The 27,823-nt window shown below is 50.7% G+C and overlaps 13 protein-coding genes across 13 annotated transcripts; 7 read left to right on the forward strand and 6 right to left on the reverse strand.

Moving 5' to 3' along the window:
• Positions 1-112: 112 nt before the first annotated feature.
• BDZ99DRAFT_197354 (uncharacterized protein) lies at positions 113-1,298 on the forward strand. Its single transcript, XM_033713208.1, has one exon. The coding sequence runs from the start codon at positions 249-251 to the stop codon at positions 1,137-1,139; it is 891 nt and encodes a 296-aa protein (XP_033582462.1). The 5' UTR covers positions 113-248; the 3' UTR covers positions 1,140-1,298.
• Positions 1,299-2,988, forward strand: BDZ99DRAFT_197355 (uncharacterized protein). Its single transcript, XM_033713209.1, has 5 exons — positions 1,299-1,499; positions 1,549-1,705; positions 1,766-2,060; positions 2,120-2,196; positions 2,244-2,988. Exons 1-5 carry the CDS (start codon positions 1,457-1,459, stop codon positions 2,806-2,808), a joined length of 1,137 nt encoding a protein of 378 aa, XP_033582463.1. The 5' UTR covers positions 1,299-1,456; the 3' UTR covers positions 2,809-2,988.
• Positions 2,869-3,726, reverse strand: BDZ99DRAFT_485766 (uncharacterized protein; the record flags this gene model as incomplete). The annotated part of the gene is made up of 2 exons (XM_033722731.1): positions 2,869-3,168; positions 3,226-3,726. 2 exons carry the CDS (start codon positions 3,724-3,726, stop codon positions 2,869-2,871), a joined length of 801 nt encoding a protein of 266 aa, XP_033582464.1.
• A 199-nt stretch (positions 3,727-3,925) lies between these two features.
• On the forward strand, positions 3,926-5,883 carry BDZ99DRAFT_197357 (putative efflux pump antibiotic resistance protein). The gene is made up of 2 exons (XM_033713210.1): positions 3,926-4,294; positions 4,343-5,883. The coding sequence occupies exons 1-2, from the start codon at positions 4,028-4,030 to the stop codon at positions 5,798-5,800; spliced, it is 1,725 nt and encodes a 574-aa protein (XP_033582465.1). The 5' UTR covers positions 3,926-4,027; the 3' UTR covers positions 5,801-5,883.
• On the reverse strand, positions 5,710-6,894 carry BDZ99DRAFT_459348 (uncharacterized protein). Its single transcript, XM_033719145.1, has 2 exons — positions 6,377-6,894; positions 5,710-6,311 (listed from the first exon to the last, which is right to left on the reverse strand). Exons 1-2 carry the CDS (start codon positions 6,736-6,738, stop codon positions 6,017-6,019), a joined length of 657 nt encoding a protein of 218 aa, XP_033582466.1. The 5' UTR covers positions 6,739-6,894; the 3' UTR covers positions 5,710-6,016.
• Positions 6,895-7,607: 713 nt separating this feature from the next.
• BDZ99DRAFT_459351 (uncharacterized protein) lies at positions 7,608-9,388 on the forward strand. The gene is made up of 2 exons (XM_033719146.1): positions 7,608-8,097; positions 8,150-9,388. The coding sequence occupies exons 1-2, from the start codon at positions 7,782-7,784 to the stop codon at positions 9,259-9,261; spliced, it is 1,428 nt and encodes a 475-aa protein (XP_033582467.1). The 5' UTR covers positions 7,608-7,781; the 3' UTR covers positions 9,262-9,388.
• Positions 9,389-9,681: 293 nt separating this feature from the next.
• Positions 9,682-10,500, reverse strand: BDZ99DRAFT_459353 (uncharacterized protein). The gene is made up of 2 exons (XM_033719147.1): positions 10,403-10,500; positions 9,682-10,339 (listed from the first exon to the last, which is right to left on the reverse strand). Exon 2 carries the CDS (start codon positions 10,125-10,127, stop codon positions 9,837-9,839), a length of 291 nt encoding a protein of 96 aa, XP_033582468.1. The 5' UTR covers positions 10,128-10,339; positions 10,403-10,500; the 3' UTR covers positions 9,682-9,836.
• A 296-nt stretch (positions 10,501-10,796) lies between these two features.
• On the reverse strand, positions 10,797-11,685 carry BDZ99DRAFT_459355 (heat shock protein 70). Its single transcript, XM_033719148.1, has 2 exons — positions 10,935-11,685; positions 10,797-10,874 (listed from the first exon to the last, which is right to left on the reverse strand). The coding sequence occupies exons 1-2, from the start codon at positions 11,509-11,511 to the stop codon at positions 10,825-10,827; spliced, it is 627 nt and encodes a 208-aa protein (XP_033582469.1). The 5' UTR covers positions 11,512-11,685; the 3' UTR covers positions 10,797-10,824.
• Positions 11,686-13,709: 2,024 nt separating this feature from the next.
• BDZ99DRAFT_197524 (uncharacterized protein) lies at positions 13,710-15,138 on the forward strand. The gene is made up of 3 exons (XM_033713211.1): positions 13,710-14,288; positions 14,341-14,972; positions 15,023-15,138. The coding sequence occupies exons 1-2, from the start codon at positions 13,872-13,874 to the stop codon at positions 14,881-14,883; spliced, it is 960 nt and encodes a 319-aa protein (XP_033582470.1). The 5' UTR covers positions 13,710-13,871; the 3' UTR covers positions 14,884-14,972; positions 15,023-15,138.
• A 942-nt stretch (positions 15,139-16,080) lies between these two features.
• Positions 16,081-20,272, forward strand: BDZ99DRAFT_435877 (DNA mismatch repair protein MutS; the record flags this gene model as incomplete). The annotated part of the gene is made up of 6 exons (XM_033717505.1): positions 16,081-16,431; positions 16,572-16,758; positions 16,824-18,037; positions 18,087-18,194; positions 18,246-19,313; positions 19,378-20,272. 6 exons carry the CDS (start codon positions 16,081-16,083, stop codon positions 20,059-20,061), a joined length of 3,612 nt encoding a protein of 1,203 aa, XP_033582471.1. The 3' UTR covers positions 20,062-20,272.
• Positions 20,273-21,187: 915 nt separating this feature from the next.
• On the reverse strand, positions 21,188-21,686 carry BDZ99DRAFT_516225 (uncharacterized protein; the record flags this gene model as incomplete). The annotated part of the gene is made up of 2 exons (XM_033725053.1): positions 21,188-21,547; positions 21,600-21,686. 2 exons carry the CDS (start codon positions 21,684-21,686, stop codon positions 21,188-21,190), a joined length of 447 nt encoding a protein of 148 aa, XP_033582472.1.
• Positions 21,687-22,533: 847 nt separating this feature from the next.
• BDZ99DRAFT_197564 (CDC91 cell division cycle 91-like protein) lies at positions 22,534-24,505 on the reverse strand. The gene is made up of 5 exons (XM_033713212.1): positions 24,310-24,505; positions 24,180-24,244; positions 23,929-24,131; positions 23,260-23,879; positions 22,534-23,180 (listed from the first exon to the last, which is right to left on the reverse strand). Exons 1-5 carry the CDS (start codon positions 24,449-24,451, stop codon positions 22,942-22,944), a joined length of 1,269 nt encoding a protein of 422 aa, XP_033582473.1. The 5' UTR covers positions 24,452-24,505; the 3' UTR covers positions 22,534-22,941.
• Positions 24,506-24,689: 184 nt separating this feature from the next.
• BDZ99DRAFT_506552 (uncharacterized protein) lies at positions 24,690-27,110 on the forward strand. Its single transcript, XM_033724181.1, has 3 exons — positions 24,690-24,730; positions 24,781-24,879; positions 24,935-27,110. The coding sequence occupies exons 1-3, from the start codon at positions 24,709-24,711 to the stop codon at positions 26,914-26,916; spliced, it is 2,103 nt and encodes a 700-aa protein (XP_033582474.1). The 5' UTR covers positions 24,690-24,708; the 3' UTR covers positions 26,917-27,110.
• Positions 27,111-27,823: the final 713 nt, after the last annotated feature.

Below are 27,823 nucleotides of genomic sequence, written 5' to 3' on the forward strand. Positions count from 1 at the left end.
GGTCTCTATGCTCAGCAAGGGTGTCCCCAAATTAGCTTCCAATGTCCGCAGACTCCACACGTGATATCAAAATACTCACCGAGACCGCGCACGCCTCCGATTGGCGCGAATGCTCAAAAGTCCGCAAATGGCCTGTACAAAACAGCGACTGTTCAATACTTGAAGCTCTAACGACATCGCCATCAATCAGTATCATCTTAAACCATCTCAACACTCTTCGCAGAACACTCATCAAACCTCCACTTACAATGGCACCCCACGCCGAAGACGCCGTCCTCTCCCCAACCACTTCTCTCCCCGTAAAAGACACCTACCGCGGCCCGCGCCACGGCCTCGAGTACCACCGTCTCCGCACACAGCACGACCTAGTCCTCCACCAAGAAAACGGGAAGCTGATCCAATCGCCCCTGGACCTGTCCCGCACCAACCCCCCCCTCCGCATCCTCGACTCCGCCACCGGCGACGGCCAATGGATCGTCGAAGTCGCCGCGACGGTCTCCGCAACCGCCGAGCTCGTCGGCGCCGACATCGCGCCGCAGCACTTCCTCCCCGCCGCCAGCCTACCCAAAAACCTCAGCCTAATCACCCAGAGCATCTTCAACCCGTGGCCGGCCGAGTTCAAGGAGCGCTTCGATCTGAGCCACCAGCGCTTCGTGCTGGCCGTGGCGTCGGACGTGACCGCGCAGGAGGCGGTGGGGCATCTGTTCGCGACGGTGAAGCCGGGTGGGTGGATCGAGCTGCACGAGGGCGACATGGAGACGATCCTCGAGGGGCCGGAGCACCCAGCCATGATGAAGTTCCGCGACGTGATGGTCAGGGCGTGGAGGGGGCTGGGGCATCAGCCGTCGCCGGGGCCGACGCTGGAGGCGAAGCTGGAGGCGGTGGGCGCGGTGGAGATCGCGTTGAAAGTGCAGAATCTCAGGGCCGGGCCGATGGCGGAGGATAGAGTCCAGGGCGAGCGGGCGGTGTTGACGTTGCTGGGATTGTTGGATAGTATTCGTTTGTTTGTGGGGAGTAAGCCTGGGTTTTGGTTTTCGGCGGCTCAGTTCGATGAGTTGAGGGCAGATTTGGAGGCTGAGTTAAGGACGGTGGGGAATTCGTGGAATTTTCATATTGCGTGGGGGAGGAAGGCGGAGTAGAGACGGTGTCGAATCCTGCCCTTTGGCTTTGGGGTGGTTTCGCTGGGCATTGTTGTATTTTACGGCGTATGGAGTGCAAGTTTGAATACTTTGAACCGTTATAAGACCTATGTACGAACCTTCTGCATAGATGCACGATTCGGATTGTCAACCGGGTTTATTCCCCGAAATTAAACAAAACAAAAGGTACAAATAAGTGCGAACCCCTGAAGTAAATCCATCAATACCGGGTCCCTCTTTGGTCAAATCTGCGAAAAGAAGAAGATAACATTCGTCATTCGATGCCCCGTCTGGAATCGTAAAAAATCACAAATAAAATGGAGGAAGCTCTGGATATCATGGCCAATGTGCCTTTGATAGGTAAAGCAATAGCCAGATATAGGAAGACCTTATGCTGAATATTCCAAAGACGGTCATAACGACTTTCCGCATCTCGTCCGCGCATATTATGATAGCCGCCTCGACGATCGATTCGAGCCTGGCAAGGAGCTAGCTGGCCATGTAGACATAAAGAGATTGGTAGAAGGTAGAGGTGGTGGTGTGTTCTGGAGTGCCTATATCGACTGGTAATTGGAGGCCCTGACATCTTAAAGATCCATCAGTCGTTGTGTCTCATGTGTGTCTAGTCCCAAGTTAGACGATTTCACCGATGCCGCGCATTTCGAGCCACTCCGAGATACCCTGCAGCAGATCGATCTCATCCACCGGCTGATTGACTTGTATTCAAATAAGCTGGCTTTAGCATCTCGTGCCGACGATCTCCTGCGGATCTTCAAGGAGGGCAAGGTTGCCAGTATGATCGGAGTGGAAGGATTGCACCAAATAGGAAATAGCGCGAGTGTGTTGCGAATGTATCATAAGCTCGGAGTGCGGTATGTGACTCTAGCGCATAACAAGAACAACATGTATGCAGATAGCGCAGTAAGTATCCCGTTATGTATTATATTTGAAAGAGACATTCTGCGGCTAACAGAATTTAGGTTGCGAAGCGACCAGCACATAGTGGGCTTTCAGAGGAGGGGAAAGCTATGGTCAAGGAAATGAACAGGATTGGAATGTGAGCGCTCCGTGCTTCCGCCAAAGACAGACTATTAACCAAAACAGGATGATCGATCTGTCTCATGTCAGCGACGCAACTATGATGGCCGCTTTGGACCATTCAAGAGCGCCCGTAGCCTTCACACACTCGTCTTGCTACTCGCTTGTCAACCATGCCCGTAACGTTCCGGACAATGTCCTTGATCGACTGAAAGAGAACAACGGCATCATCATGATAAGCTTGATTCCACCTTTTACTCACAAAGATGGGGCCGCCGCAAATGTAGATCATGTTGTAGACCATATCGTACACGTTGCAGAAAGAATTGGGTTTGATCATATTGGCCTAGGATCTGATTTTGACGGAATGACAAAAGCGGTGAATGGTGTTGAAGATGTATCAAAGTGGCCCAATCTCGTGGCCAAGATGCTCTCGCGGGGTATCGCAAGAGAGAATGTTGAGAAGGTCTTGGGTCTCAACGTGGTCAGAGTCTTAAACGACATTGAGAGTGTTTCGAGAAGCTCAAAAGACTGGCCGGTGCTAGAAGACAAAGTTGAGCAGCTTTGGGACGAGGACTTCCGTGCATTCGTGAGAAAAGCATATCCGAATGCCGAACGAGATCAAAGATAGCATCGCGAAAACTGCAATTGGAAGGTATCAACATAAGAGAGAATATGAGACCGCTTTTCCTCATCGTCTATCGCCTCGTCCCCATATTTTGCTATGCACGTAGTCGTGATGCAGCCACATAGTCCACATGAGGCAGTCAAATCCTTTGAGGAACCAACCAGGAACATGTCCATCATCCGACTTGAATTGACGTACACCTCGTATTATGCAGTATTGTACTCGCTTCCAAAGTGCGTCAAAGGACCGCTTGCCGAGGGAGTATCGGAGGGTTTGAGGGGGGTTGAATGTGGGCTGCGCGACGAGCTTTTCTTGGTAAGACGGGGGAAGGGAGAGCTCATGAGCACCACGTATCAGGAGGCTCTACAATTCCAAGCGTGTCAGTAGAGGGGGGATATTCGAAGGGAAGGATGCGCATACCATGTATCGATATGAAGGTAATCGGTCATAAGAAGCGTCAAGGTCGTGACGCCCGGTTAGTGTGTAAACGATGGCCGTAGTGTTGTCTTTCTCAAAGGTCGCTACAGTCTTGGTCACTTTATAGGCGATACCACCACTGGATGAAGAATCAGTATTGATATAGGGATCGGAGGAGCAGACGCGTGGTGGAAGAGGTCGCGTATGGTGCACGGACCCTTCACTGGCAATAACTCGCCCAAACTCGTTGTCGCTCAGCAAGTACGCGACTCCATACACCGGACCAAAGCCTACATCCTTTTCATCCTCTTTGATCGCTCGAATGCCTCCCATGCCTGGCTCTGTATAAGGGACGCCTGGGATATTGAAGCAAAGAGTATGGCTCTTGATGCATGCGACCTCCGTCTCCAACGGCTGAATCTTCCGGTTCGTCTTGAAGACAGTCGCCGACATGTTCGAGCCATAGGCAAAGTACCATCGTGCAGACTCACGTGTTCCGTCCATTTTCCTTCATCAAGCAGTTTGAGATGCTAGACAGAATATCACCTGAAAGTAAAAGATCTGCAGACTCTCATGCTCCTCTTGCGGACTTCGTTGTTCTTTTCGGCGATTTTGTATGTACATACTGACCGAACCCGTTCATGACTCCTAAAACATATGCAGCGAGTGCCGTTCACAAAAATAGCAGAGTCCGCGTAGATCCCTCATGCAGCCCGGTCATGGCGGCACGTGTAAGTAGCGGCTGAATGCATTATCGTGCTTGTCTGTATTCAACTTAACGTTGCTGTGTTCTCGAACATACTAGATGCAAAATCAAGCCATGACCATCCTCCCGCAAGCCAAGCTCAAAGACTCGAGAAAGGACTCGGCATGCTCACGAGATTCCGCAACTTTGAGAGGCTCTACGGTTTACAGCGAGAAACCGACAAGTTTCGATGCCTCAAGGGAGAGCGTAACAGCACTACCGTCAATTGCAGACACCCCACCAGCTGAAGAGAAGGTTTACCCGAGTGGCTTGAAGTTTGGATTGATTGTTTTTTCTTTGTGCTTGGCTCTTTTCCTCGCAGGTCTCGTGAGTGTCCCTATAGCTGTTTATGCAAGATTTTACTCATACTCCCAGGACCAAACGGTCATCACCACCGCCGTGCCTAAAATAACTGATGACTTCCACGCCTTGGAAGATATTGGATGGTACACTGCCGCGTATCTTCTGACTACGGCGGTATTCCAGCTCGCCTATGGAAAGTTCTTCACATTCTTCTCTATCAAGATCGTGTTCTTGGTAGCATTAGCAATCTTCGAGCTCGGATCCCTCGTATGTGCGACGGCACCAACATCGACCGCCCTCATAGTCGGCCGATCTTTAGCTGGTCTTGGAGCTGCTGGCATCTTCCCTGGCTCTGTTCTCATCTTGATGCACTCATGTCCCCTAGAGAAACGCCCCACCTTCCTCGGGATCATCAATGCCATGTTTGGAGTTGCCTCTATTGCTGGGCCGTTTATTGGAGGAGTCTTTACTGACCGAGCGACTTGGCGATGGTGCTTCTGGATCAACTTACCCCTCGGGGCTATTACCTTGGCCGTAGTGGCCTTCTGTGTGAAGACACCTCTGGACCCGGCATACGCAAACTGGACGGTCATCCAAAAGCTTAAAGATTTTGACCTTTTTGGTCTTGTGATCAGCATCTCATCCCTCATCTGCCTTATTCTGGCTCTTGAATGGGGTGGTTCGATATACCCATGGAGTGATGGACGAGTGGTCGCACTACTCGTTGTTTTCAGTGTGCTGTTCTTAGTCTTCCTCGCAAGCCAAGTTTTCTTCAGCAGCTCTCGTACCGTACCGGCCCACATTATCAGGAACAGGAGCGTGTGGTTTGCAGCGCTCTTCGCGGCATGCAGTTCGGGATCCATGTTCATCGCCATTACGTACCTGCCTATCTACTTCCAAGCTATTAAGGATGCATCAGCACTAAAATCGGGCTCAATGGTTACCCCGTTGATATTGGGCTTCCTCGTCATGTGCATGGTCTCTGGGGCGATCACCACTATCCTAGGATACTACAATCCAAGCATGATCGCTGGCCCAATCCTCTCGTCTATAGGCGCTGGTCTCATCACTACTTTCAACGTGGACTCTCCTAGCCCTGTATGGATTGGATACCAAGTTCTTCTCGGCTTTGGCATTGGTTTCGGGCTACAACAACCGCTCCTCGTAGTTCAGACTATTCTTCCGGAGTCCGAAGTTCCCATTGGCGTCGCATTGATGAACCTTTTCCAAATGCTTGGAGGTGCCATATTCGTGGCAGTCTCTCAGAACGTTTTCCAGAATAATCTAAAAGCCGATATCCATCGGCTCTTTCCTACTTTCGACACGAAGACGCTATTCGATGTCGGCGCTACAGGTCTATCGTCACTGTTCGATGAGCAGCAGCTAAAGGAAGTTCTCCCGGTGTATTGCAAGGATATTACGAAGACATTTTACATTGTAGCAGCTTTATGTGCTATGTCGATGATTGGCGCTTTGGGCACAGAGTGGAGGACAACGAAGAAGAAGAGCCCCGACGTTCCAAAAGCATAAGTTCTCTTTTTTCATCTCATCATATCTAGATACATCAAATGGAAATCTGATAATCCACTGTCGCTGGAACACCCATTTGCGGATTTGCCCCCGGAGTCATGTCAACACACATATGCTTCGCTAGACTGAGATAATTCCTCTGACCCTGGCAGATACTCGTCTTGTATGTGTAGAGCCACAGCGACAAGTGATTCTGCGACACACCATGCGAAGTCCTCAGACCTGGGCCAGCATAGCCTCTTCCTCGTCCCGTGTGCTCGAGGGTCTAGCCTCCTCAACAGCTTCCACCGACAGTTTTGCCCGAGGTTCCTCAGACGCATCACCCGTCACGGTATCCATCGAGTCGCGATACGGCTCCTCATCCGGATACAAGAGAGGACTGTACTGCGCACCATCATGCGTACGCTGTGCAGTCTTCCGCCTACACTCTTCGCACTCGCGGCACACCAAGAACCCCCCGGGGAACCAAGCTGCGTACATCTGGGTGAAGGCGATGTAGAAATGGATGGCACTATCTCCTCGTCAGCTATCTGTCTGAACCCAATACCTGGAGCTCTCACACAGGAATCAACTCACGTATTCACCATGAGTAGCGCCGACGCATACGCCTCCACGATAATATAATCGACTTGCTTGATTCGCCATGCGAACCGCCTTCGCTCAACGACCCAGAACGGGATGAGGATACCGAAGAGAAACATGCCTCCGATGATCACGTCGATGGCGATGGAGAGGTTGGGTCGGCGGCGCGCGAGGCTCCTGCCTTTGTGGGTCAGGTGGACGAGGCCGCTCAGGGACGAGCAGAAGAGGGGGAGGATGCCCATGCCGATGATGATTCCATTAGAAGCGATTGCGCCGCCGAGGGAGAAAGCTAGGCATGGAATGAAGGTAAGGACGGTGATGAGGCGGAGGGTGCGTTCGACGTCGGTGGGGGCCATGGTGGGTGGTTGTGTACGGTATGGTAGGATGGAACGGGCTACACGTTTGGATGAATAAATGCGAGATTTATCTACAAGCAGAGATACTTCTCTGATCTTAAGTGGAAATACGTTCCTACGTTAGAGCTGCTGCGCTGTGGAATTCAAAGAACCCAATGGGGCCCGAGTACTTCTAAGGGTATTGACGTTGTTAGGGCCCCCATCTTATCGCTCTGCCAACGCGGGGCGCAGCAACCAAGAGGTGTATCAGAAACATCAGCCTAGGACGATTTCTGACGCGCGTTCGGAGAATCCGCTCGCTATGTGATTCGTACTGTGTTTAACGGGAGGATTTAAACCTTGCGACATGCTGGGTTCGGGAACACTAATGTGGTTGTCTTGGAGAAATGATTGGACGTCGGAAGCTAGAAATGCTGCATTTGATACATGTACGGCCAGAACAAGTGATCGTCCCAGCCTTGTTGATCCCACTTTGCATGGCAAGGCAGACTTTTGACTTTAGATCTAGAGGGGAGGGTACATCTTTACAACTTTAGATAAAATGGAACTATCTAGTATGAGGCTATCTTGAAGAGCAGATCTCTACTTCATGCTGACGAATGATGCTGGTGTTGCGTGAAAGAGAGAGAGTAGTTGAGATGGTCACGTGGATCTACGCCTTGGCTAATATACGCACTAATGGGTCCTACCTAGACTTAATGCCTATATTGATCTGGTATATATAACCTCACTATTCCCTATCCTTGCACATCTAGAGCTGTTGAATCTCATATGATATGAAACGAGTCACGTGGATGGCTTAGTAAGCAAGCGCCTGGACGGCTTCGCGCCTTGGTGCCTGGCGTCCACCCTGACAGCTGCCTACGAAGCAGCCATTCTCAAGGGAAAATGAGGAGGCTGGGAGAACATATGCCAAAAAGGGAAAAGGTAGTAATGCAACTTGAGAGCTGCCTGTTGGAGCCTCGTCGCTATATAACCTAAGCCGCCCTCAACCTCTCTCTACCTTGAACTCACCCTGCTGTTTCAATTTCATCATCCTCAAAATGACTAGCGCCGAAGATCTATTATCATCCCAGCCCTGTAGGTTCCTTTCACTCCCTCGAGAGATTCGAGACGAGGTCTACTCCTGGCTTGTCCCTCAGCCGCCAGATCATCACCGACGAATCTGGCTACATCTGCCTCCATCGCAGGACGATGAACCACACTCCCCGGAGCCTACGGAAAGCAACATGATGGAGGCGCTTACTCTTGAGACCAATGAAAAGGTTTCATCAGCCATTATAGACGTCGATGTTGATCAAAATCCGAAATACATCACAAGATATGCAGAAAGCGATATTGGGTCTGATTGGACATACGGTAGTTTATTCATCAATCTCTATATCCCAGCCGATATCTGATTGCTTTTCAGAATCTTCTTTGTATGCTAGCAGCGTTTCAGAGTCCGATCTGCATGAGCCTAGCTCTGACCATGACGAGTCGGGCTCTGACGAGTCTGGCTCCGACAACGAGAATCTAGACGCGGAGTTCAAGCTACCTAAAAGGCACACAGAAGCTAGTGATGGACCCATAGTGACGGAAACCTGCATTCTGGATATCCTCCTTATCAACCGCCAAATTCACCATGAGTTCATGGAGAGCTTCTCTCGGAAAGCCAACATCTGGCTCTACGTCCGGATGGAGAACACAGCCGAAGACCCATGCACCTTCACTTTCGATCCAAAATTCTGGAAACTCCCATATCTTCGAAGCGTACGACGGCTCTTTATCATTGCGGAATGGCACTCCCGCCTCGGGCGAAACATGTGGGGATACGTCTACGGGCCAGATGACCACCCCTCTTTCGACATCCACTACCCTGAAGATCGCAACAGGGTCCAGCCTCTACCGCAGAAGGTCCCCTCGCGGCCACAACCACCCAACTACGTCTTTCCCTACACTGTGAACAACCTCGAAGCCGACGTGTATCCGGAACAACCAGGGCCTGTGTATCGAAGCGTGCAGATTGAAGACCTCCCGCGACCAGTTACAGCGCACTACACCGACCGCCGCAACATCGGACGAGAGCCACATCCCACTCAACCGCGTTGCGACATGGATGCTCTCAATGCCTTTTGCAAGGACGCCGCGTCCGCGTACGAGGAGCTCGGTGATGTCGTTGATAGCTTTCTTGAACGAACGAAGAACGTGACCGGACTCGATATCACGCTCAAAACCAACTGCTATGAATACGATGGGTGGAACTTCCATGACGGCGCCCATGAGGATACTATCATACGGTTCAGGCCGGCACATCCCGGTGTCAAGTATATTGCGAAGACGATTGTTCAAGATGACGTGGTGGTGAGGCGGAGAGAGGAGACGTTCATTGAGGGTGCGGGTTGGCAATACTACCTGGGCGGATCGCTTTTGGGGCAGAAGTCGCGGATAGAGGAGCAGAAGTGGGATTTCAAGGAGGAGGGGCCGTATGTTATGAAGAGGGAGGGCCCGGATAGCGAGTGGACTGACTGGGAAATTGACTAAGAGTACAAAGTGAAGTCTCGGTGTTACTCCTAGAGCGGTTTGAATTCGTGAATTTCGGGACAGCGTCAGCAGGGTGTACGCAGATCAGCTGCAATGCCTTGTCGTAGAATAGAATTTTGTACAATCGTTCACCGCTGCATGAGGAGCCTCGTAATGTTTTCATCACTTCAAATGAAAGAAATGTTCGGCATTTTGGACAACGGGGAAAGTCGCGAGGCTACCCCAGACGGCGTCAACAGAGCGTACGCAGATTGGAGGTGTGCTCGTTGCCTTCGGTTTCTATTAGTACGCTGGAGGCCCACGGAAAGTAGCAGGGAAGCGTACGGATATTTATAGCAAAGAACTGCAGACAAAGGTTAGTTCCGATCTCTATATTTCAATTCGCATTTGTTCGTCACGTGATTTATCTTTGCAATCATGGTTTCTTGCAGATACAGTAGCTGCTTGAGATATTTTTGAAGCTGGAAGACATAGGGTTGCCTCTAAGAAAATCAAATGACACAGTGCCAGTCATCTCATCCGTGGGCAGCTCGTGGACCTTGTCGACTTTGGTCGTATCTGTATCCGCCGATTCATCATGAGGTTCCTCTCTTATTGTCCATTTTTTTAATAAAACTTGCGACAACCCGCTCAAAATCGGAGTGCTTGCTCTGATACTCAAAGATGTCGGCGTGTTCGGTTTCTTCTAACCATTCTAGAACCTCATCAACGATTCTTCGCATTTGTGTAACCACTGAACCCGATGGATGTGAAAGAAGCTCGTGGTGTCTTATCTCTAGCGCCGCTTCCTCTAGCTTATTTCTTGCGCCAATGCGCTTCTTTTCAGCATTCTCATTCGCCGTAAAGATCGCAGCCTCAGCCTTCATTTTCTCGATTTCGTCGCGACCCAAGCGTTCATAGGCTTCAAGGCTAGCAGTTTTTGATGTACCAGTGGATCGGTCCCGTACTGTCACATTCACACGGCCCTGGGCGTCGACATCAAATGTGACCTCGACCTGAGGAACACGTCGTGGAGCTGCCGGTACTGGTATTGAGATTCGTCCAAGTTTATTGTTGTGCACAACTCGTACCCGAAACCCTTGCAAAACAGTCAAATAACATTCCGACTGGTTATCTTGCCAAGTGGTGAAAAATATCGGACCTTTTGGTGGGTAACATCATGTTACGTTTGATGACTAACTCCATCAAACCGTTGCCTTTATCGAAGCCAAGAGGAAATGGCGTACTATTCAGGATGAGGATTTCATCTAGTCTGCGTGAAAATTCCCCTCCGGGCATTTCTTCTTGGGGATTGAATTTGCCAGCCTGAATTGCGGCCCCTCATGCTGCGGATTCATCGGGATTGAGTATCTTTGAGATGGGTTCGCCATCGAAATATTGCCCCAGTAGTTTTTGAGTATAGATAACGCGAGACGACCCTCCAAGAAGAACGACCTCATTAATACTTTCCTTACACCTCTGGAGATCTTTCATCTCGCCCTCCCTCAGCACTCGCTCAAAAGGATCGATTACAGAACTAAACGAATCTCTGCATACCTCCACAAAATCCTTCCGTGTAATTGGCTAGTGGAAGTTGATGTCTGAATACAACGAGTCGATTTCTAGATGTGCTTCTTGTTGGGAAGAGAGTTGGCATTTTGCCTTTTCGCATGATTTTCTCAGGCGGAGCATACTTCGGGCACTGACCGTGATATCATGGCCTGTCTTTCTTTTGAACCTCTGAATCATCCTGTTCATGATTCGTATGTCAAAGTCCTCGCCGCCGAGATGGAGGTCACCGGCTGTGGCTTGGACTTCTATGATTCCTTCTCCGATTTCTTGTTCAATAGTACTGAGCATTACGCTGACCGTGCCCGCTCCTACATCGACAAAGAGAACATTCTGCTGGCCAGTGCGCACTTCACTGAATACGTAGTCCAAGGAGGCAGCGGCGGGGGCACTGAAGAAGTTGTAAACATCCATTCCTGCGATATGGGCCGCATCACGGATAGATTGACGCTGAGACTGATTGAAGTATGCCGGAATGGTGAAAATAGCGCCTTTCGGTTGACTTCCCAGGTAGGCCTCGGTGTTCTCTTTGACTCTAGCTATTATCATTGCAATTATTTCCTCGGGCTTTAGATATTTCGTTTCGCCCCGGTACTCAACTTGAAAAGCGGGCTTCCCATGTATAGCTATGATCCGCATGGAAGAGTGTCTCAGATCGTATTGTACCTCAGGATCAGCGAATTTGCGGCCGATAAACCGCATAGCATTGAAGATTGTGTTTCATGGATTGCTTGCCGCTTGGTTCTTAGCAGCGGAGCCTACAAGACGGTTCGTATCCGTGAACGCTACACAAGATGGCATGGTGAGACAGCCATCGTCCAGGTCGGGAATGATCTCAACTTGGTCGAAGCGCCACACGGCAGCACAGGCGCACGCAGTTCCGAGGTCTATTTCTATGGCTCTTTCCATCTTGACAGAGAGAATTCTTTGGATGATTTAATGTAGACATGGACAGAACGTGCGTAGGCGGCAACACGAGGCTGGAGTGGGAAGTAAGCTGGGAAAAGAAGCGGCGCTTTGGCTACGAGCGCATGGCATGACGACGACTAGATGGGTTATACATTGCGTAAATGTTTCCTGGAATCAAAGATGGGATAAGAGTAGACTCGAATCAAAGATGTGATAAGAGTAGAAGAGGCTCCATATACCTTCTAGGCGCATCCGGTGAACTGGTGCAGATTTGGAGCCACAGATGGAATAGGCGGTATTAGAGCGCAGGAAGCCCTTTTCTGGACTGATTTTTACTGAGGCTGAGCTAAATCTGCTAAAAGCACGGTACCACGAGGTGCTACTTTCAGAGATTACCCCTCTTTACGGCTGACTCGGTGACTTGATATCCGCGCCAGTTCACCGGATGCGCCTAGGAGGTGTAGGTCGATCGAATGTCGAGTCGGAAGATTGGGTGAGAGTCCAAGCAACCGCGATCGACGAGGGGTACCACCTACTAAAATACCCGTGCACCGTGCTACCTTCAGCTCGTACAGGGTTCGCTTGCACGTGAGTATGTGATTCACAAAGTTTCATTGCTTGAGATCGCTTTGATCTATTCTATCTTACAAGAGCATTACAGCTTCTGCGCCCTTACATGCTGTCCTATGATCCGGTCTCCTGTAATCAGCTCGATAGCCCGTTATCTCAGGACCTCAGCTGCTTCATGAGGAATGTGTGGTTGCACAGGTCAATACCGACCATCACACCACCTGCAACCCCATATTCCTCTGTGAAGCAAGTTTCTATTGCTCAGAATGTGACACTCAAACTCCCCTACCCTCAACCTTGATCGATCGTGATTCAGTGTGCACGAGCCGTCAACATTTCTCTCGTGCGAAGCTACAGTGTGTAGATGGATTCAGCTGTATTGGACGCCTCCATGCAGCAGGGTCCGTGTCTAACCTCCCACGGCGCCTATCAAATTAGAATATCACGCGCCAAAATGGGGGCCAGCGAGTACAGAGGTGCAATCTCGCGCAAGGAGCCGCAAGGCTCATACTTAAGGTCCAGTACCGTAGGCAATTACCCTACTACCTACGTTTTCAATCTTGACGAGCAACTTGAACAATGTTATCGAACTATTGCAAACCGAAAAAGAAGGGTGGGATCAAGAAGTGCGGGATCTACTTCAACGTCCAAATGCCGACGTAAATGCCAGAAATCACGACGGAACGACTGCTCTACTGCTCAGGAGATGGCTTACAGATTATCTCAACTGCATGAACGGAATGAACGAAATTTGGAACTTTTGGAGCTATTTCAGGAAGTTCCGGATGGCGCTGTGGCTAAAGGAATTCCCAACAGCCCACAGGACGAGCCGTCGCCCTTGACTTCTTTTCAGTGAAAGACGAGGGGCGCGATTGGCGGCCACACCCGGACAAGATTTTGCAGTGTTTCGACTTCTCTTTACCGCCTAAAAAATGATTAAGGCCATGACGGATACGTTGCGGAAGAAAGGGGAGAGTGTATGGATTCACGTCCGAAGTCTCAATGTATGTATCCGTTGTAAGTGCTCTAATCGTTGACGTCTTACTTACGACTACTACAAATCTTGTGGGTAAAGGTAAGACACTACGTTCATCATTCTTCTAGAAAGACGATCGTACAACACGCTAATACAACATTTCTAGTGGGTGGTGAAGCACCTACCGACATCATATGAATGGCCAAAAGCACCAACCTAATCGGTATCATTGATGAAGCTCTGGAAGAAGCCAGACGGCCGTCGAATCGCCGGCAAGCCCACTACACTAAGAAGGAGAATGTGGCCTCCGCTGTAGTAAGAACCAAAGAGATGTTGTGTAGCAGCCTCAGGCTTACCTCATAATGCAGATGCCATATTTCACGGCCGAAATTGGCGATTTTCTCGAATCACGAAGTCGTCACCTTAAGGGGTCACGCGAACCGGACGGGGGCTATTGCCTGCCGTGGAAGCTCCTCGACGATTGCGGACCCGAGAGCCAAGTTGAGAAGCAGAAATGCACTATGTACATCCCTCAAACTTTAGATCAGTCGTATTTGACGACAACTCAGTTTACTGGAGACCAAGCCTCTGATCAGGTCATCTACCGATGGAGGAAACGAGAGGAAGCTCTCAAAAAAAAAGGGCAGGGGCCCCTAAAAGGGGAGAGGAGGTCCAAGCGAACAATGATGAGGCTCCCGATGACGAGGCGAAATTCAACGGCAAGCTTCTGATGGTGAGCCAAGTATGGCTATGGCAAGTGGATAGTAAGCAGTTAAACTACGGTCGGATACATGACTCTAATGCCCGGCTTGTGGCGTCCCCGGACCCGTGGACTGAGGCCGAGGGCACTTCCTTGTTCGACAAATTACATTCTCTTTGGTTCCAAAACCAGGAAGAAAGTATCGAGAACTTTGTATGGCAGGTGCTTCATCAGTGCATTAATAGTTCGGATGAGCCAGTGTACAGAGGGCCGGGAGGATCGGAAACTTGGGCATCCATATTTGCAAAAAGCATTGCTGCTCGCGTACGTTATCGCTGAGCCCATGTTTCACTTACTCGCTGCTAATGGTAAGTAGCGTCTAGAAGAAACAAGACGGTACACAGAGTTTAGCGAGTACATCCGCGATGCCAGCAAAAGGTCGAGCCTGAAGCAATCGAAGAGCGAAGAGGAACGCAAGAGGGAACTCAAGGCGCTGTATGACATTTCTCCTGAAACCGAAGAACTGCGACAAACAAGAGACATTCGAAACGAGTTGGAGATGATTGGACGAGTCTTTGACACCCAGGACGCTGTTTTTAAGGACTGGGGAAAAAGGAAAGCAAAGGAAGATCCTGACAGGACCAAGAAAGCAAAGGAAGATCATGATAGGACCCAGAAAGCAGATCCTGATTGGATCCAGACAGCAGATCCTGATAGGGTCCAGAAAGCAGATCCTGATAGATACCAGAGAGCAGATCCTGATTTTGCCGGAAAGCGCGAAGGTCTGAAGAAACTCGATGAGGAAGCTCAGCGCATCGAGAAACGAGTATCCCGCCCACTCCACGCAAAGCTTAGACTGCTACTAATGCAATCCAGTTCAACCAGCTCCTCGATCTCAAGCAAAAGCAAGGTAGTTTAAACTTTGCTGCCGACGCCTACAATCGCGACTGGGAAAACGAGAAGCAGTCTCAACTTCTTTTCGTGTTCACAGTCATCACCGTTGTTTTCGTAAGTAGCACAGCAGCTTCAAATCCGCGCTTTCGCTCATGATTTACCAGACACCACTCAAATTCATCGCTGCATATTTTGCCATTCCAACTGATAAATACCCTCATCCTGGCAACGGGGACGCCGTCAGTTGGAAGTTATGGCAATCTTCCGCTGCCTTGGGTATGATAGTATCCTATCATAGCCTAGCTTTATGCGTTTGCTAACAAGACGTCAGTTGTGACGGAAGTCTTGTGCCTACTTCCAATTGCCCTATGGTTTGTCGCGAAAATGCACAAGGGTGCGCAGTTTCTTCAAGAAACTCTCTACGAGGGAGTCTCGGAAGGGACTCTTCAGAGAAGTGCAAAAGTCCTTCAAGACACGTTGCACGATGGCGCATTGGACGGAACGCTCTCAAAAGGTGCAGGACGCTTTTAAGAAACACTTCCGATCGAGTACAGACCCACAGCCCGGGGGTAAAGAAAACTCAGTCAAGAAGAATCAGGGTGACGGTGTCGTAAGGGTTGGAATAATCGCCGTAGTTACTGCACCTGCTCTCCCAATGCTGCCTGAGACGCTCGGTACTGAATCGGTGGTAATGGAAGAGACCTCGGTTGTGAGGTCTGAATTAGAGGATCGAGATGTCTTTATGTGACTTCCAGGAGCTAGTTCCTATTTTTCGAAAGTCAGCTTCAGCCTTGTTTGATCGTGATGGCGGGAAGCCACCCTAAATTGATGCTGGGTCCACATGCTGACACAGAAGAGCCGCCTTAGACTAGGAAACATGAACAATTGAGCTTAAGGCCTTCTTGCAAAATTTCGTGACCTCTATGTGATCTGTGAACGATTGGATATACTGTAGATCCAGCGGTTTTCCGCCTGCACGAAAGTGTATGAGGTCGCCCTACCTACTCAAAATAAGCTGAATGAGATGTTAAATTCGGTACACTTCAGATTTGATATGGAGGGTGGAGGGTCATGCATGGATATGACGGGGATCTCTAGGTATAATAATTCCCGGAGCTTTATGCAAGTCGCGCCAAGACCATCCCCTTCAACGCGAGACGCGCCCGCGTCTCCCAGCTTCAACTTTCCACACCTCTCCAATTCTCTCAGCGTCGTAGCAATCATGGTCCGGGGCATCGAAGGCAACGAGATGTCAACTCCGAAGCCCCCCACGCTCAAGAAAGCCGCCTCCGCCTCGCAGTCTGCCAAAAGCCAGAAGTCCATCTTGGGCTTCTTCCAGAAGAAGACGGATACTGGCTCCAGCCCTGCTCCCGCCTCCTCACCACCAGACCCCACTCCTGTGAAGAAGGAGACGCTGTCATTAAGCAGCAAGAAGATCTTATCCGTCCGTCGGACCGCCACAGCGGCATTGACGCCGGCCCCGAGCAGCGACCCCCCAGAACCATCCAGTCCCGTCTACAGTGAGACCGAAGCTGGGAGAGGGAAGAACAAGGAGAATGGTCTGCCATCTCCAGTCACGCCTGCTAGTAATGAAACTGATCGCGTCTTGTCAGAGCTTGCAGGTGTTGCGTCTAGTCCGATTAGAAAGGTACCGCATTCACTCTTCCTCCTTCAAGTCAGCCCTTTGTTATTATACGTTCTGATCATCCATAGGGAAAAAAACCCGTGAGCTACGCCGAATCCGACGACGAAGATGACGAGGTCTTCCAACCAATATCTGCAAACGCCAGAAAAGGCCGGGCTACAAAACGGAGGCGTGTCAGTCTGGAGGACTCGGACGACGAGTTTGGTGTGGATGCAGCTACGGAGGAGGCTATGCTAGAAGGTATGTTAACTAAAAGTGATCCAGGATAAACAGACTTGATTCTGTCAGTCACTACTAGACTGCCGTTGACATTGAGACAGACATGGAAGATTTCATTGTCCCTGACGACTCAGACGAAGATGCTGTTGTCCCGCAGAAGCGCAAGCGCCAGCCTGCTAAGCAATCGCGAAGCAAGTCATCGCCTCTGCCGGCACCACCTCCCCCAGCGGACGATGACAACGAAGACATTGAAATGCATACGGTCTCGACAGCACAACAATGGACATACGACCCTGAGAACCTCGAGCCCTTACAGCCTCGCTCCACAAACGTCCCAGCCAAGAAGCCAAAGGACAAAAATATGAAACAAAAGGCACACGTTACAGAACCGGAGGCAAGATACCCTTGGTTGGCCAATCTTCTGGATGCTGATAGGAACCCCCCTGGTCATCCTGACTATGATCCTCGAAGCATATACATCCCGCCACTAGCTTGGACCAAATTTTCTGCGTTCGAGAAGCAGTACTGGGAGATCAAGCAAAAGTTCTGGGACACCATCGTGTTCTTCAAGAAGGGCAAGTTCTACGAGCTTTACGAGAACGACGCCACCATTGGACATCAACTCTTCGACCTTAAGCTCACAGATAGAGTCAATATGAGAATGGTCGGCGTCCCTGAAGCTTCCTTAGACACTTGGGCCAATCAATTCGTCGCAAAAGGTTTCAAGATTGCAAGAGTAGATCAGATGGAATCCGCTCTAGCAAAAGAGATGCGCGAGAGAGGCGGAGAGAAGGCGGCCAAGGCGGACAAGATTATCAGGCGAGAGCTTGCTGCTGTGCTCACAGCCGGAACTTTGGTAGATGGTGGCATGCTTCAAGATGACATGGCGACCTTTTGCGTCGCCGTGAAGGAGAGCGAAAAGGATGGCCTGCCTGTCTTCGGCATTGCGTTTGTCGACACCGCCACGGCGCAGTTCCAGTTGTGCGAATTCGTTGACGATGCCGACATGACAAAGTTCGAGACCTTCGTCGCCCAAACCCGCCCTGGAGAGCTCTTGTTAGAGAAATCCTGCATCTCTGCTCGAGCTCTGAGAATTCTCAAGAACAACACCACTCCAACCACGCTCTGGAACTATCTAAAGCCAGAAAAGGAGTTCTGGTCTGCTGATATTACATCTCGCGAAATTGACGCCAGCGAGTACTTTGTCTCGCCTGACCGAGAAAACATCGAAGCGTGGCCGCAAGTACTTCGCGAGGCAAGAGAGAAAGAATACGTTATGTCTGCATTTGGCGCACTTCTACAGTACCTCAGACTTGTAAGGAAGCCGTAACTCGTCTGTTCGAATGTCTGCTAACATGTTGCAGCTTAAAATAGAGAGAGACCTGGTCACCCTAGGGAATTTCGCTTGGTATGATCCTATCAGAAAGGCGACAAGCCTCGTTCTCGACGGCCAAAGTCTCATCAACCTCGAGGTACCATTTCACCCCATACATCACTAGTGAGAATTCACTAATTGTGTTTAGATCTTCGCCAATACCTTCGACGGCTCCACGAATGGGACTTTGTTCTCAATGTTGAATCGTTGCATCACTCCATTTGGGAAGCGAATGCTCAGGAACTGGGTGTGCCATCCTCTGGCAGACTCAGTCAAGATCAATGCTCGCCTGGATGCTGTTGACGCTTTAAACGCGGACTCCACGGTCATGGAACGCTTCACTTCCTCCCTTACCAAGCTGCCCGATCTAGAACGACTGATTTCACGCGTGCATGCTGGGCGATGCAAAGCTCAAGACTTTCTTAAAGTCGTGGAAGGCTTCGAACAAATTGAGTACACCATGACTCTTTTGAGTTCATTTGGGGAAGGAGATGGCGTCATTGGCCAACTCATATCCTCAATGCCCAATCTGGCTGGTACACTCAAGAAGTGGAAGTCTGCTTTTGATCGGGAAAAGGCGAAGTCAGAGGGTGTTCTCGTTCCGGAACCAGGCGTCGAAGAAGATTTCGACGACAGCCAACAGGCGATTGATGAATGCCAGGCCGACCTTGAGAAGCTCCTGAAAAAGGCCAGACGTGATCTGAACTCCACTGCCATCATCTTCAAAGACAATGGGAAGGAGATCTACCAGTTGGAGGTCCCTAACAAAATCAAAGGGATCCCGAAGGACTGGGACCAAATGTCTGCCACGGCGAAAGTCAAGCGCTACTACAGTCCCGAGCTCCGGAAGCTCGTTCGTGCTCTTCAGGAAGCCCAAGAAACCCACGGCCAGATTGTACGAGATGTTGCTTCACGTTTCTATGCTCGATTCGACGAGGACTATGCTACTTGGCTTGCTGCTATCAAGATCGTTGCTCAATTAGACTGTTTGATCAGTCTCGCAAGAGCTTCCGCCTCGCTAGGTGAGCCATCGTGCAGACCCGTCTTCTCGAATGACAAGAGAACTGTTGTCGAGTTCGAAGAGCTACGCCATCCATGCATGTTAACGAGCGTGACGGACTTCATTCCAAACGATATCAAGCTAGGAGGGGATACCGCAAATATCGACTTGCTCACTGGTGCCAACGCCGCCGGCAAGTCGACAATCCTAAGAATGGTACAACACCCCCTCCCCATAGCCCTAAATCTCCTTATCTCATCAATCACTAACTCCCACCTAGACCTGCATCGCCGTCATCCTCGCCCAAATCGGCTGCTACCTCCCCGCCACCTCGGCCCGCCTGACCCCCATCGACCGCATCATGTCCCGCCTGGGCGCCAACGACAACATCTTCGCCGCCCAGTCGACCTTCTTCGTCGAGCTCGCCGAGACCCAGAAGATCCTCTCCGAAGCGACTCCCCGCTCTCTCGTCATCCTCGACGAGCTCGGCCGCGGCACCTCATCCTACGACGGCGTCGCTGTTGCTCAGGCCGTCCTCCACGACATCGCTACCCGCGTCGGCTGCGTTGGGTTCTTCGCTACCCATTACCGCAGTCTTGCGAGGGAGTTTGAGATGCATCCCGAGATTCGCGCGAAGCGTATGCGCATTCGCGTTAATGAGGAAGACCGCAACATCACGTTCTTGTATAAGCTGGAAGATGGCGTTGCCGAGGGGAGTTTCGGGATGCATTGCGCGGCTATGTGTGGGATCCCGAGTAAGGTCGTTGAGGCTGCTGAGCAGGCTGCGAAGGCGTGGGAGCACACAAGTCGCCTCGGGGAGCGCATGGAAGTGCAAAGAGGAGAGGGAAGGGTGTTTCTACCCTTGGGCGTGCAGAGTGATGTCGCATGGACGCTGAGGGAGGGGTTGGAGGGCGTTGGGGAGGGGACGTTGGAGGTTCTGAGGAGGGCGATTGAGGGGTTGTAGGTTTGTGCGGAAAACAGGAGGATGTAGTGGAGATTGTGAGCGAGTCGTGTGCGGGTAATGTGGAGAAGTATGTTTCTGGGTGTCGGCTGGGGGGATGGCGTCCTGAGAGAGTATGCTGTATAATAGGCCACAGAGTCTTGATCAAGGTCTCGCAATAATTTTAGAGCGATTAGCGGGGAAGGTATTAACTAGGATTCTCTTTCATCATGGCAAAGGCTTTGAACTGCTGTAGTGACGTGGTTCCGTGAAGTTGTTCTTGCTATTCAGAGTCGCCAATGTCAAGTCATTTGGAGCATATGTGGCTGGTACAGTGGCTAGTTCTGGGTATGTGTATACTCCTACCAGTGCGCGTAGTGCTTCAACGCACTGATCGAACGCCGGGGAATGGTTCACATTTCTGATATATGTACAACCTTTGGCTGATTTCTGGGCACGCGGGGCATAGAAAAGGTGGCACACTAATTCTACAGCAAGCGTCTCATGTGTACACCTGTCTGCCACTGCTTGGGTTGCTTCAATGTATTTTCAGGGATGTAAAGAAGATAGATGCGCTTCGCCTTGGGCTATGTGGAAACTTGTTGAAGCACTTCCTGCAGTGGTAAACAGGCGTACATATGAGACACTTGCTGTAGAATTAGTGTGCCACCTTTTCCATGCCCCGCGTGCTGGGGTGGCCTCGCGCGTTGATCAGTCGTTCCAAAAAGGCCGGACGTCAATTTAGTTTGGGAATCATAGCAGGACACTGCAAGCGCAAGCGCGCGCCATCAAGTTTTATAGACTTCAGATTCACGTGTAGCTATCGAAATCTCAGCTACAACTGATCCAATTGCCGCCCTCCCTCTAAACGCCAAAAGAAAAAGCCTGGTTCCGCTCAGCTCAAACATTCAAACCCCAGAGCGACGTGGCGGTAAATAGCTTTCTGCAAGTTCGCTGAATGGGGGATGTACCAAGATCGGGGTAAGTGTGAATGACAAGAACTGGCTGGGGGATATCGCAGAAAAGTGAAGTTGGGAAGTGCAAAATCTCAAAGCCCAGCCCGGGATCCCGTGAATTTGGGTAGTGGAAACCTCCCAGTGCCCAGAACAGAGAAGAAGGCAGATCTCGAAGTTCGATGTCGCAGTGGCGCTCATTCCTCGTCGTCCTCGGGCTTGATGCCCAGGAAGTCGTTGGTCGACTTGATGAGCTTATCAGCTTCACCCTTGACGGCAAACTTGGAGGAGAAGGTCTCGTCGTCGTCGGAATGGCTCTCTGTAGCGGCAGCTGCCTTCTTTTTGGGGGTGCGAGCCTTCTTCGGAGACCCGTTGCCGTCGCCGTTGGCGTTCTTGCGCTTCTTCGGGGTGTTCGTAGCGGTGGAATCGGTAGCCTTGGCCATCGGAGTGCCGTTGGCGTCAGCAGCAGCGCGGAGCTTGCGCTTGATTTTGCCAAGAGTGACTTGGGCGGACTGCAGAGTGTAGCCGGTCAGCTCGGCCAGCTTCTTGTAGTCGACCTGCCGGATGTTAGAAACTAGGAAGATCTAGAGAGATGGAGTGGTCACTTACGGTGGGTTCAGTGGCGAAGCATTGCCAAGCGAGAGCGAGAGTGCTCATCTCTTTCTCGGAAAGGGTCAGAGCGTTGGCAGAAAACATTCTGGTGGATATCGGAAGGAGTTAAAGAGGATGAGAGTCTTGACTGGATGTGGAAAGGCTTGAAGAGGTTGAAAGCTTGTCTTGTGAATCGAGAAGAGTGATCGAAGAAGTGTGTTGTAGAAGGGTTCAAGAAGAGGAAGGCTGCTTGAACTAAATAGTTCGCTGAAGGTTGCCAAGACGAGCTAATCTACGCCCAGGAGCAGTGAAGTTGGAAGGCCGGTGAAAATCCGCGTTGTGAGACGGTTCTTCCCACAAAATGTATGGCGAAACAGTTCACTTTGTGATATGTGACAAAAGTGGTGAAGGCTTGGCGAAGACATACTCTGATTGGCCCGAGACTAGCCACCATCGCCCGAGGAACGGCGAACTTTGTGACAACTTGGCGGAGACAGACTCGATGTACGCCACGAATGAGTGGATGCCTTCAGCCTTTGGCTAAAATCGTCGATTGATTACTATTCTCTGAAAAGGGGTACACAGATGGTGGTTGCCTTGTCTGCCTTGATATACCAGTACCAGATTCCGTTGAACAGTGGCAGTCCCGCACCGTTTGCGGTGGCCCGGAGAGGCTTATCAGAACTGTTCGCTTTATATGATTTGTTGATGTACTAAAAGATATTACGTAATGCTAGGTAAGTATATACAAGCCTGGAGAGAGTGTGTATCTTCCAGTGATAGGCCACAAGTCTGCACATAGAGCCGTTGCTTGGGGTATCCCCATAGGATTTAAAAATCTCGGCGCGACATCAAGTTTCATGCAGTGGAGCCTTAGGAGGCCCTTGACTGACGGACTTCCTGCCAACGAGGCTGCTCTCGACAGTGGGGTATAGCATCCGTGTGCTCAAAATGGGAGCCTAGCCCTGCTGCTTTGCAGAGATAGTGTGCAGGCAGGTGTTGTGTAACTTCCAGGGCCCTAGGTGTTTGGGGACGATTGGCGGAAGACCGATAGGCAGCGATTGAGAGTTTGGTAGGCTAACCATCGGATGCAGTTGAATGACATCCGATCCATGGTGAGGGGGTCCAAGGGCATGGAGAGGATGTGAGGATGGTCGTATTCAAGGGTCTGGACTCTTGGAGTAATCCAGACGAAGCGTACGGTTTAGATAGATAGGAGTCAGACCCGTACTGCACTGCCGATCGCAACCTTCATGGGTCAAATTTTCGCAACGAGCAAAGGGCCCACTCACTCATGCTAGTAGCATCAAAAGATTGCAAAAACGAGCCTTGTAATGCATGTTCTCAGCCCGATCTTCAATTATATGCGTCTAACCTCCTTGCCCTGCATCTCTGGTCTTTCAACCTCCCACTCGTCCCTGAGCACGGCGTACAGTGAATCCCCAACCACCACAGAAAGTCCGAGACTCCAGACCAATGTGATGGCATAGAAAAAGTTGGCGTTTCCAGACCCCGCATAGATCCAGAGATAGTAGAACGCCGGTCCGAGGAAGGATGCATAGAGAAGGGTTGAAGAAGCCAAGAAGCTATACCTCATCACTATCATATGTCAGTAAGGAAACGTTTAATAGACCGAGAATGCTATCTTCAACATGGAAACGGCCCAAGTGAGACTCACGTGGAAATATGTGTCGGTAAAGTGGCACCAGCGCCAGATACAACGAACTATCCGCAATGCTAGGGTAAGGCTGGAATATTGCAAAAATACCAAGCAATGAGGTTACAACGAACAAGGGCTGCTGCCGCAATCGAAATGTGAGACCTCCGACGTATGAAAGTATGTGCAGCCAGAATACTCCAAGGAAGAACTCGCGGAACGAGTCGAACATCTCGGTAAAGAAGTACCACCATAATCCGACGTTAGGGGTGAGGTCGGGAAGCAGCAGTCGCACTCCATAGGTCGCAGCAAGGAATTCCCATGATCCCGTCAGAATAGCTGAGAGGTAAAGCAGCATGCCTAAAGCTGTAGCGAGGCCACCGACGTGTGCTAGTGAGAATCCTATCGGGTTCGGCGAGGCCTTCGACGAAGTCACATGAGCGTCATATAGCATTAAGAGCAGGGGCGGGAACAGTAGGATCGGATGGAAGGAGAGGTATGACGCGAAGGCCAAGGCAAGGATGGAAGTTATGCTGGCTCCCTGTGTTGCTTTCGCAATGGAACTAAGGACGAAAAAATTGGCCAGAGCTGATGTTGGTCTGGCAATGCAAGTCGCGATCGTAAATGGGCTAAACAGAAAGCTGTTGCTCATTAGTCATGTCCCAAAACATATGCATTATTCGTCCGTACCTCGCTCCTATCGCTATATTGCTCCATCTCAAATCTTTCCTCGGGGACGTAAAAAGCCTTGAAGACACAGACTGGCCGGTCTCGGCGATCTGCATAAGCGCGCTGGCTCCCAGCAGATCTACGATTGTGTATAGCAGATTCGTCGCAAAGGGATACGTGGATGGATTCGGGAGAAGGGAGAAGAGGGGTAGGAGTAAGGGAGCCTGGGAAGGTCAGCAAAAATTCTATATATGCGGCACTGGAAAGCAGACCTGGTGAAAGACTCCGCCATCGTAGGGAGAGACATTGTGGGTGTATAGGAAAAGTCCTTCTTGTACTGATGAAAACGTGACAATTAGTGAGATTCAAAGGGGTTGGAAAAGCCATAGTTGGTGCACATACATCTCTTGAAGCTCGTTACGGGTGTGGAGATCTCAACGCGACCCGTGAGGAGGTTCGGTAAGGACGGAAACGCAGTGAACAGGAACAGCCTCACTGCGGCTGCAGCGCCAAAAAGAATGGCCTTTTGCTTGTCAATAGCCATAGTAGCGGGCTACCTCGTCGGCGTATCCATGGGGGACTCGTAGAACTGCGCAGGCCCAATTGGGGTGGAGATGTATCCAGACATGGACATTTGGTGTTTCGAGCTCTGCCAAGCCGGAGCGCGGTTAATAGTCGCGCCTAAATGCGCCACTTTGCATCGTTTGCACCGCCCGCCGCATTTTTTTCGGCTTCATCCCGCAACTTTTCGAGCTGCTCTCCCACAAGCTATCTCCAGTATACTAGACCCAACTCTTCAAGATGGGTCGAATAAAGAAGAAAGGTATGATTGTAACTCAACAGCACAGTGACATATGCTGATTCAAACTCCAGGAACCGCTGGCGCGGCCAAAAACTTCATCACCAGGACCCGCGCAGTCAAAAAGTTGCAGATTTCGCTGCCAGATTTCCGAAGGCTATGTATCTTCAAGGGTAAGCTTCTTAGATTTTAGCCGCTATAGAATGACATACTAAGCAATGTTTCAAGGGATATACCCTCGCGAACCGCGAAATAAGAAGAAGGTCTCAAAAAGCTCTACTGCTTCCACTACCTTTTACTACACCAAAGACATACAGTACCTCCTTCACGAACCTCTCCTGAACAAGTTCCGGGACCATAAGGCCCTTGCGAAAAAGATTGGACGCGCTCTCGGTCGAGGAGAGGCTGGAGATGCTGCCCGCTTGGAGAAAAACCTGACACCGAAGATGACTCTGGACCACATCATAAAGGAACGATACCCTACCTTCGTCGATGCTCTCCGCGATCTGGACGACGCTTTGTCCATGCTGTTTCTCTTTGCGAACTTGCCGTCCACTTCTGCGGTGCCTCCCAAAACTATCGCACTCTGCCAACGGCTGTGTCTGGAATTCGAGCACTACCTGATCATATCTCACTCTCTCAAGAAGTCATTCCTGTCGATCAAGGGCATCTACTACCAGGCTACGATTCAGGGTCAGGATATTCTCTGGCTTGTTCCATACAAGTTTGTTCAGAATATCACTGGAGATATCGATTTTCGTATAATGGGTACCTTTGTCGAATTCTACACGACATTACTCGGATTCATCAATTTCAGACTTTATACTTCTGTTGGTCTCGTCTACCCACCGAAATTCAATGCAGGCAGCGATGAGCGCGGAGGAGAACTTGCGGCGTTTATACTGGAGGGGAAAGGGTTGGACTCGGCACAGACTGTCGTCAATGATGCGGTAAATGCGAACGGACATGTGCCAAAAGCTATCACCTCAGCAGCAGCGCAAGCCGAGGCAGACAAGCTCGCGGAGCTGCCAGCCCCCGAAGAGGAGACTGAGGACTCTACAGCATTAGTTGCCGCAAATGGAGAGGAGGAATCCACAGAGACCATTGATACGTTCGAGGTTACAGGTCAAGATGCGGATGTTTTGCCGCAGCCACAAGCTACCGGGGTGGAAACCTCGACTCTTTTCTCACCATTCACCATCTATTTGTCCCGCGAAACTCCCCGGCAACCCCTCGAGTTCTTACTGAAGGCATTTGGTTGTAAAAGAGTCGGGTGGGATAGCATTCTTGGCGATGGCGCTTTCACGACCAATGAATTGGACCCAGCCATCACGCATCAGATCGTCGACCGACCCCCTCTTCCAAGAGAGTCGTTACCTGCTGTTCCTGATGCTGCCCCAGCTACAGCAGGCGAGGGTGCTGATGCTAAGCCAGCAGTAGGGTGGCCGCGCTCTACAGTTCCAGGCCGAACCTACGTTCAACCGCAGTGGGTTTGGGACTGCGTGAATCAGGGCAAGCTTCAAAGACCTGATCTGTATTCTCCTGGGGCTACACTACCCCCTCATCTTAGCCCGTGGGTCAAGCCCAAGAAGGGCCAGTACGATCCAACCGCGCCACTCGCCGAGCAGGAGCTTGAAGGCGAGGCGGAGGAATTCGAGGAGGAGGAAGAACAGATTGAAAACGGTCAAGAAGCTGAAGAAAGCGAACATGAGAAGGCCGCTCCACTCAAACTCAACGGAAAGCGAAAGTCACTTGATGTACTTCTCGATCGCGAAGGTTCTATTGAGCCGGGTGAGGGCATGGATGTTGCTGGATCTGTATCCGAATCTGAAGATGAAGATGAGGGCGAGGCACTGACGCCGGACGAGGAATTTGACGGGTTTTCGGAGGAGTCAGAGTCTGAAGTTTCGGAAACCGAGGAAGTGCGACTGCAGCATCAGCGCGAGCTCGAGGCGGAAGCCAGAGGTGTACCAGTGGAATCTCTGAATGGAAATGTGCAGCCGAAGAGCAAGACGGCAGAAGCACGGAAGAAGTTCGCCAAGAAGAGGAGAGAGGAAGCTGAAGAGAAGGAGAGGCTGAAGATGATGCTCCCGCAGAAAAAGAGGAAACTCTTGAATAGGATCGAGTATGGTGCGAACAAACGGGACAAGGAGTCTGAGCTCTTGAGAAAGAAGAGGAGAAAGATTGAGTCTGTGAAAGGTGGCAAATAGACAGGTCTTTCGGCTCTTCTTTAAGATACCTTTTCTCGCGACGGCATCGGATGATGGCGTTCAAGGATTTCTGGGAGGCACGTGTAAACATTTCGACTTTGCTTTTGGGGAGAAATAAAAGTCTATGTTGAGTAGCTAAATAACAAACCTCACTGCAAGAGCTAGTGCTATAAGTTGCTTCTCTCGTCCTTATGAGGTGTCTGATTTACCATCACCACCACCATCTAACGCTTCCCGTTTCGTACCGCCCTGAACACTATTATCTTCTTTTATCCCGGCCAAGTAGACTCTAGCGCAAAGACGTCTACAGCGCCTGCTCACGTCCGGTGAACTAGCGCGGATTTGACGCCACAGGTGCACTAGATGGGATTAGAACGGAGGAAACCCGTTTCTGAACGAAATCTTACCAAAGGCTGAATCCACCAAAGCAAGGTACCGAGAGGCTTTACTTTCGAGATTATCCCTCTTTTGCAGCTGACTTTTGTGGCTTGATATCCGCTGTATGGCATGCAAGGCATGTAATGGTTGCAGGTAACATCACCACTCCCATGTCATGCCCGCGTTTCCCGAGATAATGAGCGCGAGACCAGCTGACATGGTCACTCAACCGATTGCAGAGCGCATGATTGCAAGCTCAGGATTGTCACGTGGGTATCCCTAGCGCAAATGGGTGGGCAAGGGTATCAACCCCAACCTCGGACTTCAACCACATCTAAAAACACCAAAGACACCTCTAGCAGGCCTCAGTTGAAACCCAACATGCAATCACCCGCCCCACGCGTCCCAGGCCTCCGGCGCAGTGTGATTTGTGGAAGCGTCCCCCACGCGTCGCACGCCATCTTACGCCACAACTCGTCAAAATGAGCTATGATGCGTGCGACCGATCGACCCTTTGCCTTACAATACT

This window comes from Mytilinidion resinicola (assembly GCF_010093595.1).
Source record: "Mytilinidion resinicola strain CBS 304.34 unplaced genomic scaffold BDZ99scaffold_3, whole genome shotgun sequence".
Lineage (NCBI taxonomy): Eukaryota > Fungi > Ascomycota > Dothideomycetes > Mytilinidiales > Mytilinidiaceae > Mytilinidion > Mytilinidion resinicola.

What these genes read in the sequence shown, in the direction of transcription:
- BDZ99DRAFT_197354 (XM_033713208.1), top strand. Translation starts at nt 249, where the DNA reads ATGGCACCCCACGCCGAAGACGCCGTCCTCTCCCCAACCACTTCTCTC.
- BDZ99DRAFT_197564 (XM_033713212.1), bottom strand. Translation starts at nt 24,451, where the DNA reads ATGGCTATTGACAAGCAAAAGGCCATTCTTTTTGGCGCTGCAGCCGCA. An exon ending in ATGGCGGAGTCTTTCACCAG is followed by an intron (nt 24,132 to 24,179) that starts GTCTGCTTTCCA and finishes TGACCTTCCCAG; the next exon opens with GCTCCCTTACTCCTACCCCT. An exon ending in TTACCGACACATATTTCCAC is followed by an intron (nt 23,181 to 23,259) that starts GTGAGTCTCACT and finishes GACATATGATAG; the next exon opens with TGATGAGGTATAGCTTCTTG.
- BDZ99DRAFT_197357 (XM_033713210.1), top strand. Translation starts at nt 4,028, where the DNA reads ATGCAAAATCAAGCCATGACCATCCTCCCGCAAGCCAAGCTCAAAGAC. An exon ending in CTCTTTTCCTCGCAGGTCTC is followed by an intron (nt 4,295 to 4,342) that starts GTGAGTGTCCCT and finishes TCATACTCCCAG; the next exon opens with GACCAAACGGTCATCACCAC.
- BDZ99DRAFT_197524 (XM_033713211.1), top strand. Translation starts at nt 13,872, where the DNA reads ATGGAGGAAACGAGAGGAAGCTCTCAAAAAAAAAGGGCAGGGGCCCCT. An exon ending in CAAAAAGCATTGCTGCTCGC is followed by an intron (nt 14,289 to 14,340) that starts GTACGTTATCGC and finishes AATGGTAAGTAG; the next exon opens with CGTCTAGAAGAAACAAGACG.
- BDZ99DRAFT_459353 (XM_033719147.1), bottom strand. Translation starts at nt 10,127, where the DNA reads ATGAAGGCTGAGGCTGCGATCTTTACGGCGAATGAGAATGCTGAAAAG.
- BDZ99DRAFT_459348 (XM_033719145.1), bottom strand. Translation starts at nt 6,738, where the DNA reads ATGGCCCCCACCGACGTCGAACGCACCCTCCGCCTCATCACCGTCCTT. An exon ending in GCGCTACTCATGGTGAATAC is followed by an intron (nt 6,312 to 6,376) that starts GTGAGTTGATTC and finishes ACGAGGAGATAG; the next exon opens with TGCCATCCATTTCTACATCG.
- BDZ99DRAFT_506552 (XM_033724181.1), top strand. Translation starts at nt 24,709, where the DNA reads ATGGGTCGAATAAAGAAGAAAG. An exon ending in GGGTCGAATAAAGAAGAAAG is followed by an intron (nt 24,731 to 24,780) that starts GTATGATTGTAA and finishes TTCAAACTCCAG; the next exon opens with GAACCGCTGGCGCGGCCAAA. An exon ending in AAGGCTATGTATCTTCAAGG is followed by an intron (nt 24,880 to 24,934) that starts GTAAGCTTCTTA and finishes CAATGTTTCAAG; the next exon opens with GGATATACCCTCGCGAACCG.
- BDZ99DRAFT_459355 (XM_033719148.1), bottom strand. Translation starts at nt 11,511, where the DNA reads ATGCGGTTTATCGGCCGCAAATTCGCTGATCCTGAGGTACAATACGAT. An exon ending in TATCACGGTCAGTGCCCGAA is followed by an intron (nt 10,875 to 10,934) that starts GTATGCTCCGCC and finishes CTTCCCAACAAG; the next exon opens with AAGCACATCTAGAAATCGAC.
- BDZ99DRAFT_459351 (XM_033719146.1), top strand. Translation starts at nt 7,782, where the DNA reads ATGACTAGCGCCGAAGATCTATTATCATCCCAGCCCTGTAGGTTCCTT. An exon ending in TGGGTCTGATTGGACATACG is followed by an intron (nt 8,098 to 8,149) that starts GTAGTTTATTCA and finishes ATTGCTTTTCAG; the next exon opens with AATCTTCTTTGTATGCTAGC.
- BDZ99DRAFT_197355 (XM_033713209.1), top strand. Translation starts at nt 1,457, where the DNA reads ATGGAGGAAGCTCTGGATATCATGGCCAATGTGCCTTTGATAG. An exon ending in GGCCAATGTGCCTTTGATAG is followed by an intron (nt 1,500 to 1,548) that starts GTAAAGCAATAG and finishes AATATTCCAAAG; the next exon opens with ACGGTCATAACGACTTTCCG. An exon ending in TGGAGTGCCTATATCGACTG is followed by an intron (nt 1,706 to 1,765) that starts GTAATTGGAGGC and finishes ATGTGTGTCTAG; the next exon opens with TCCCAAGTTAGACGATTTCA.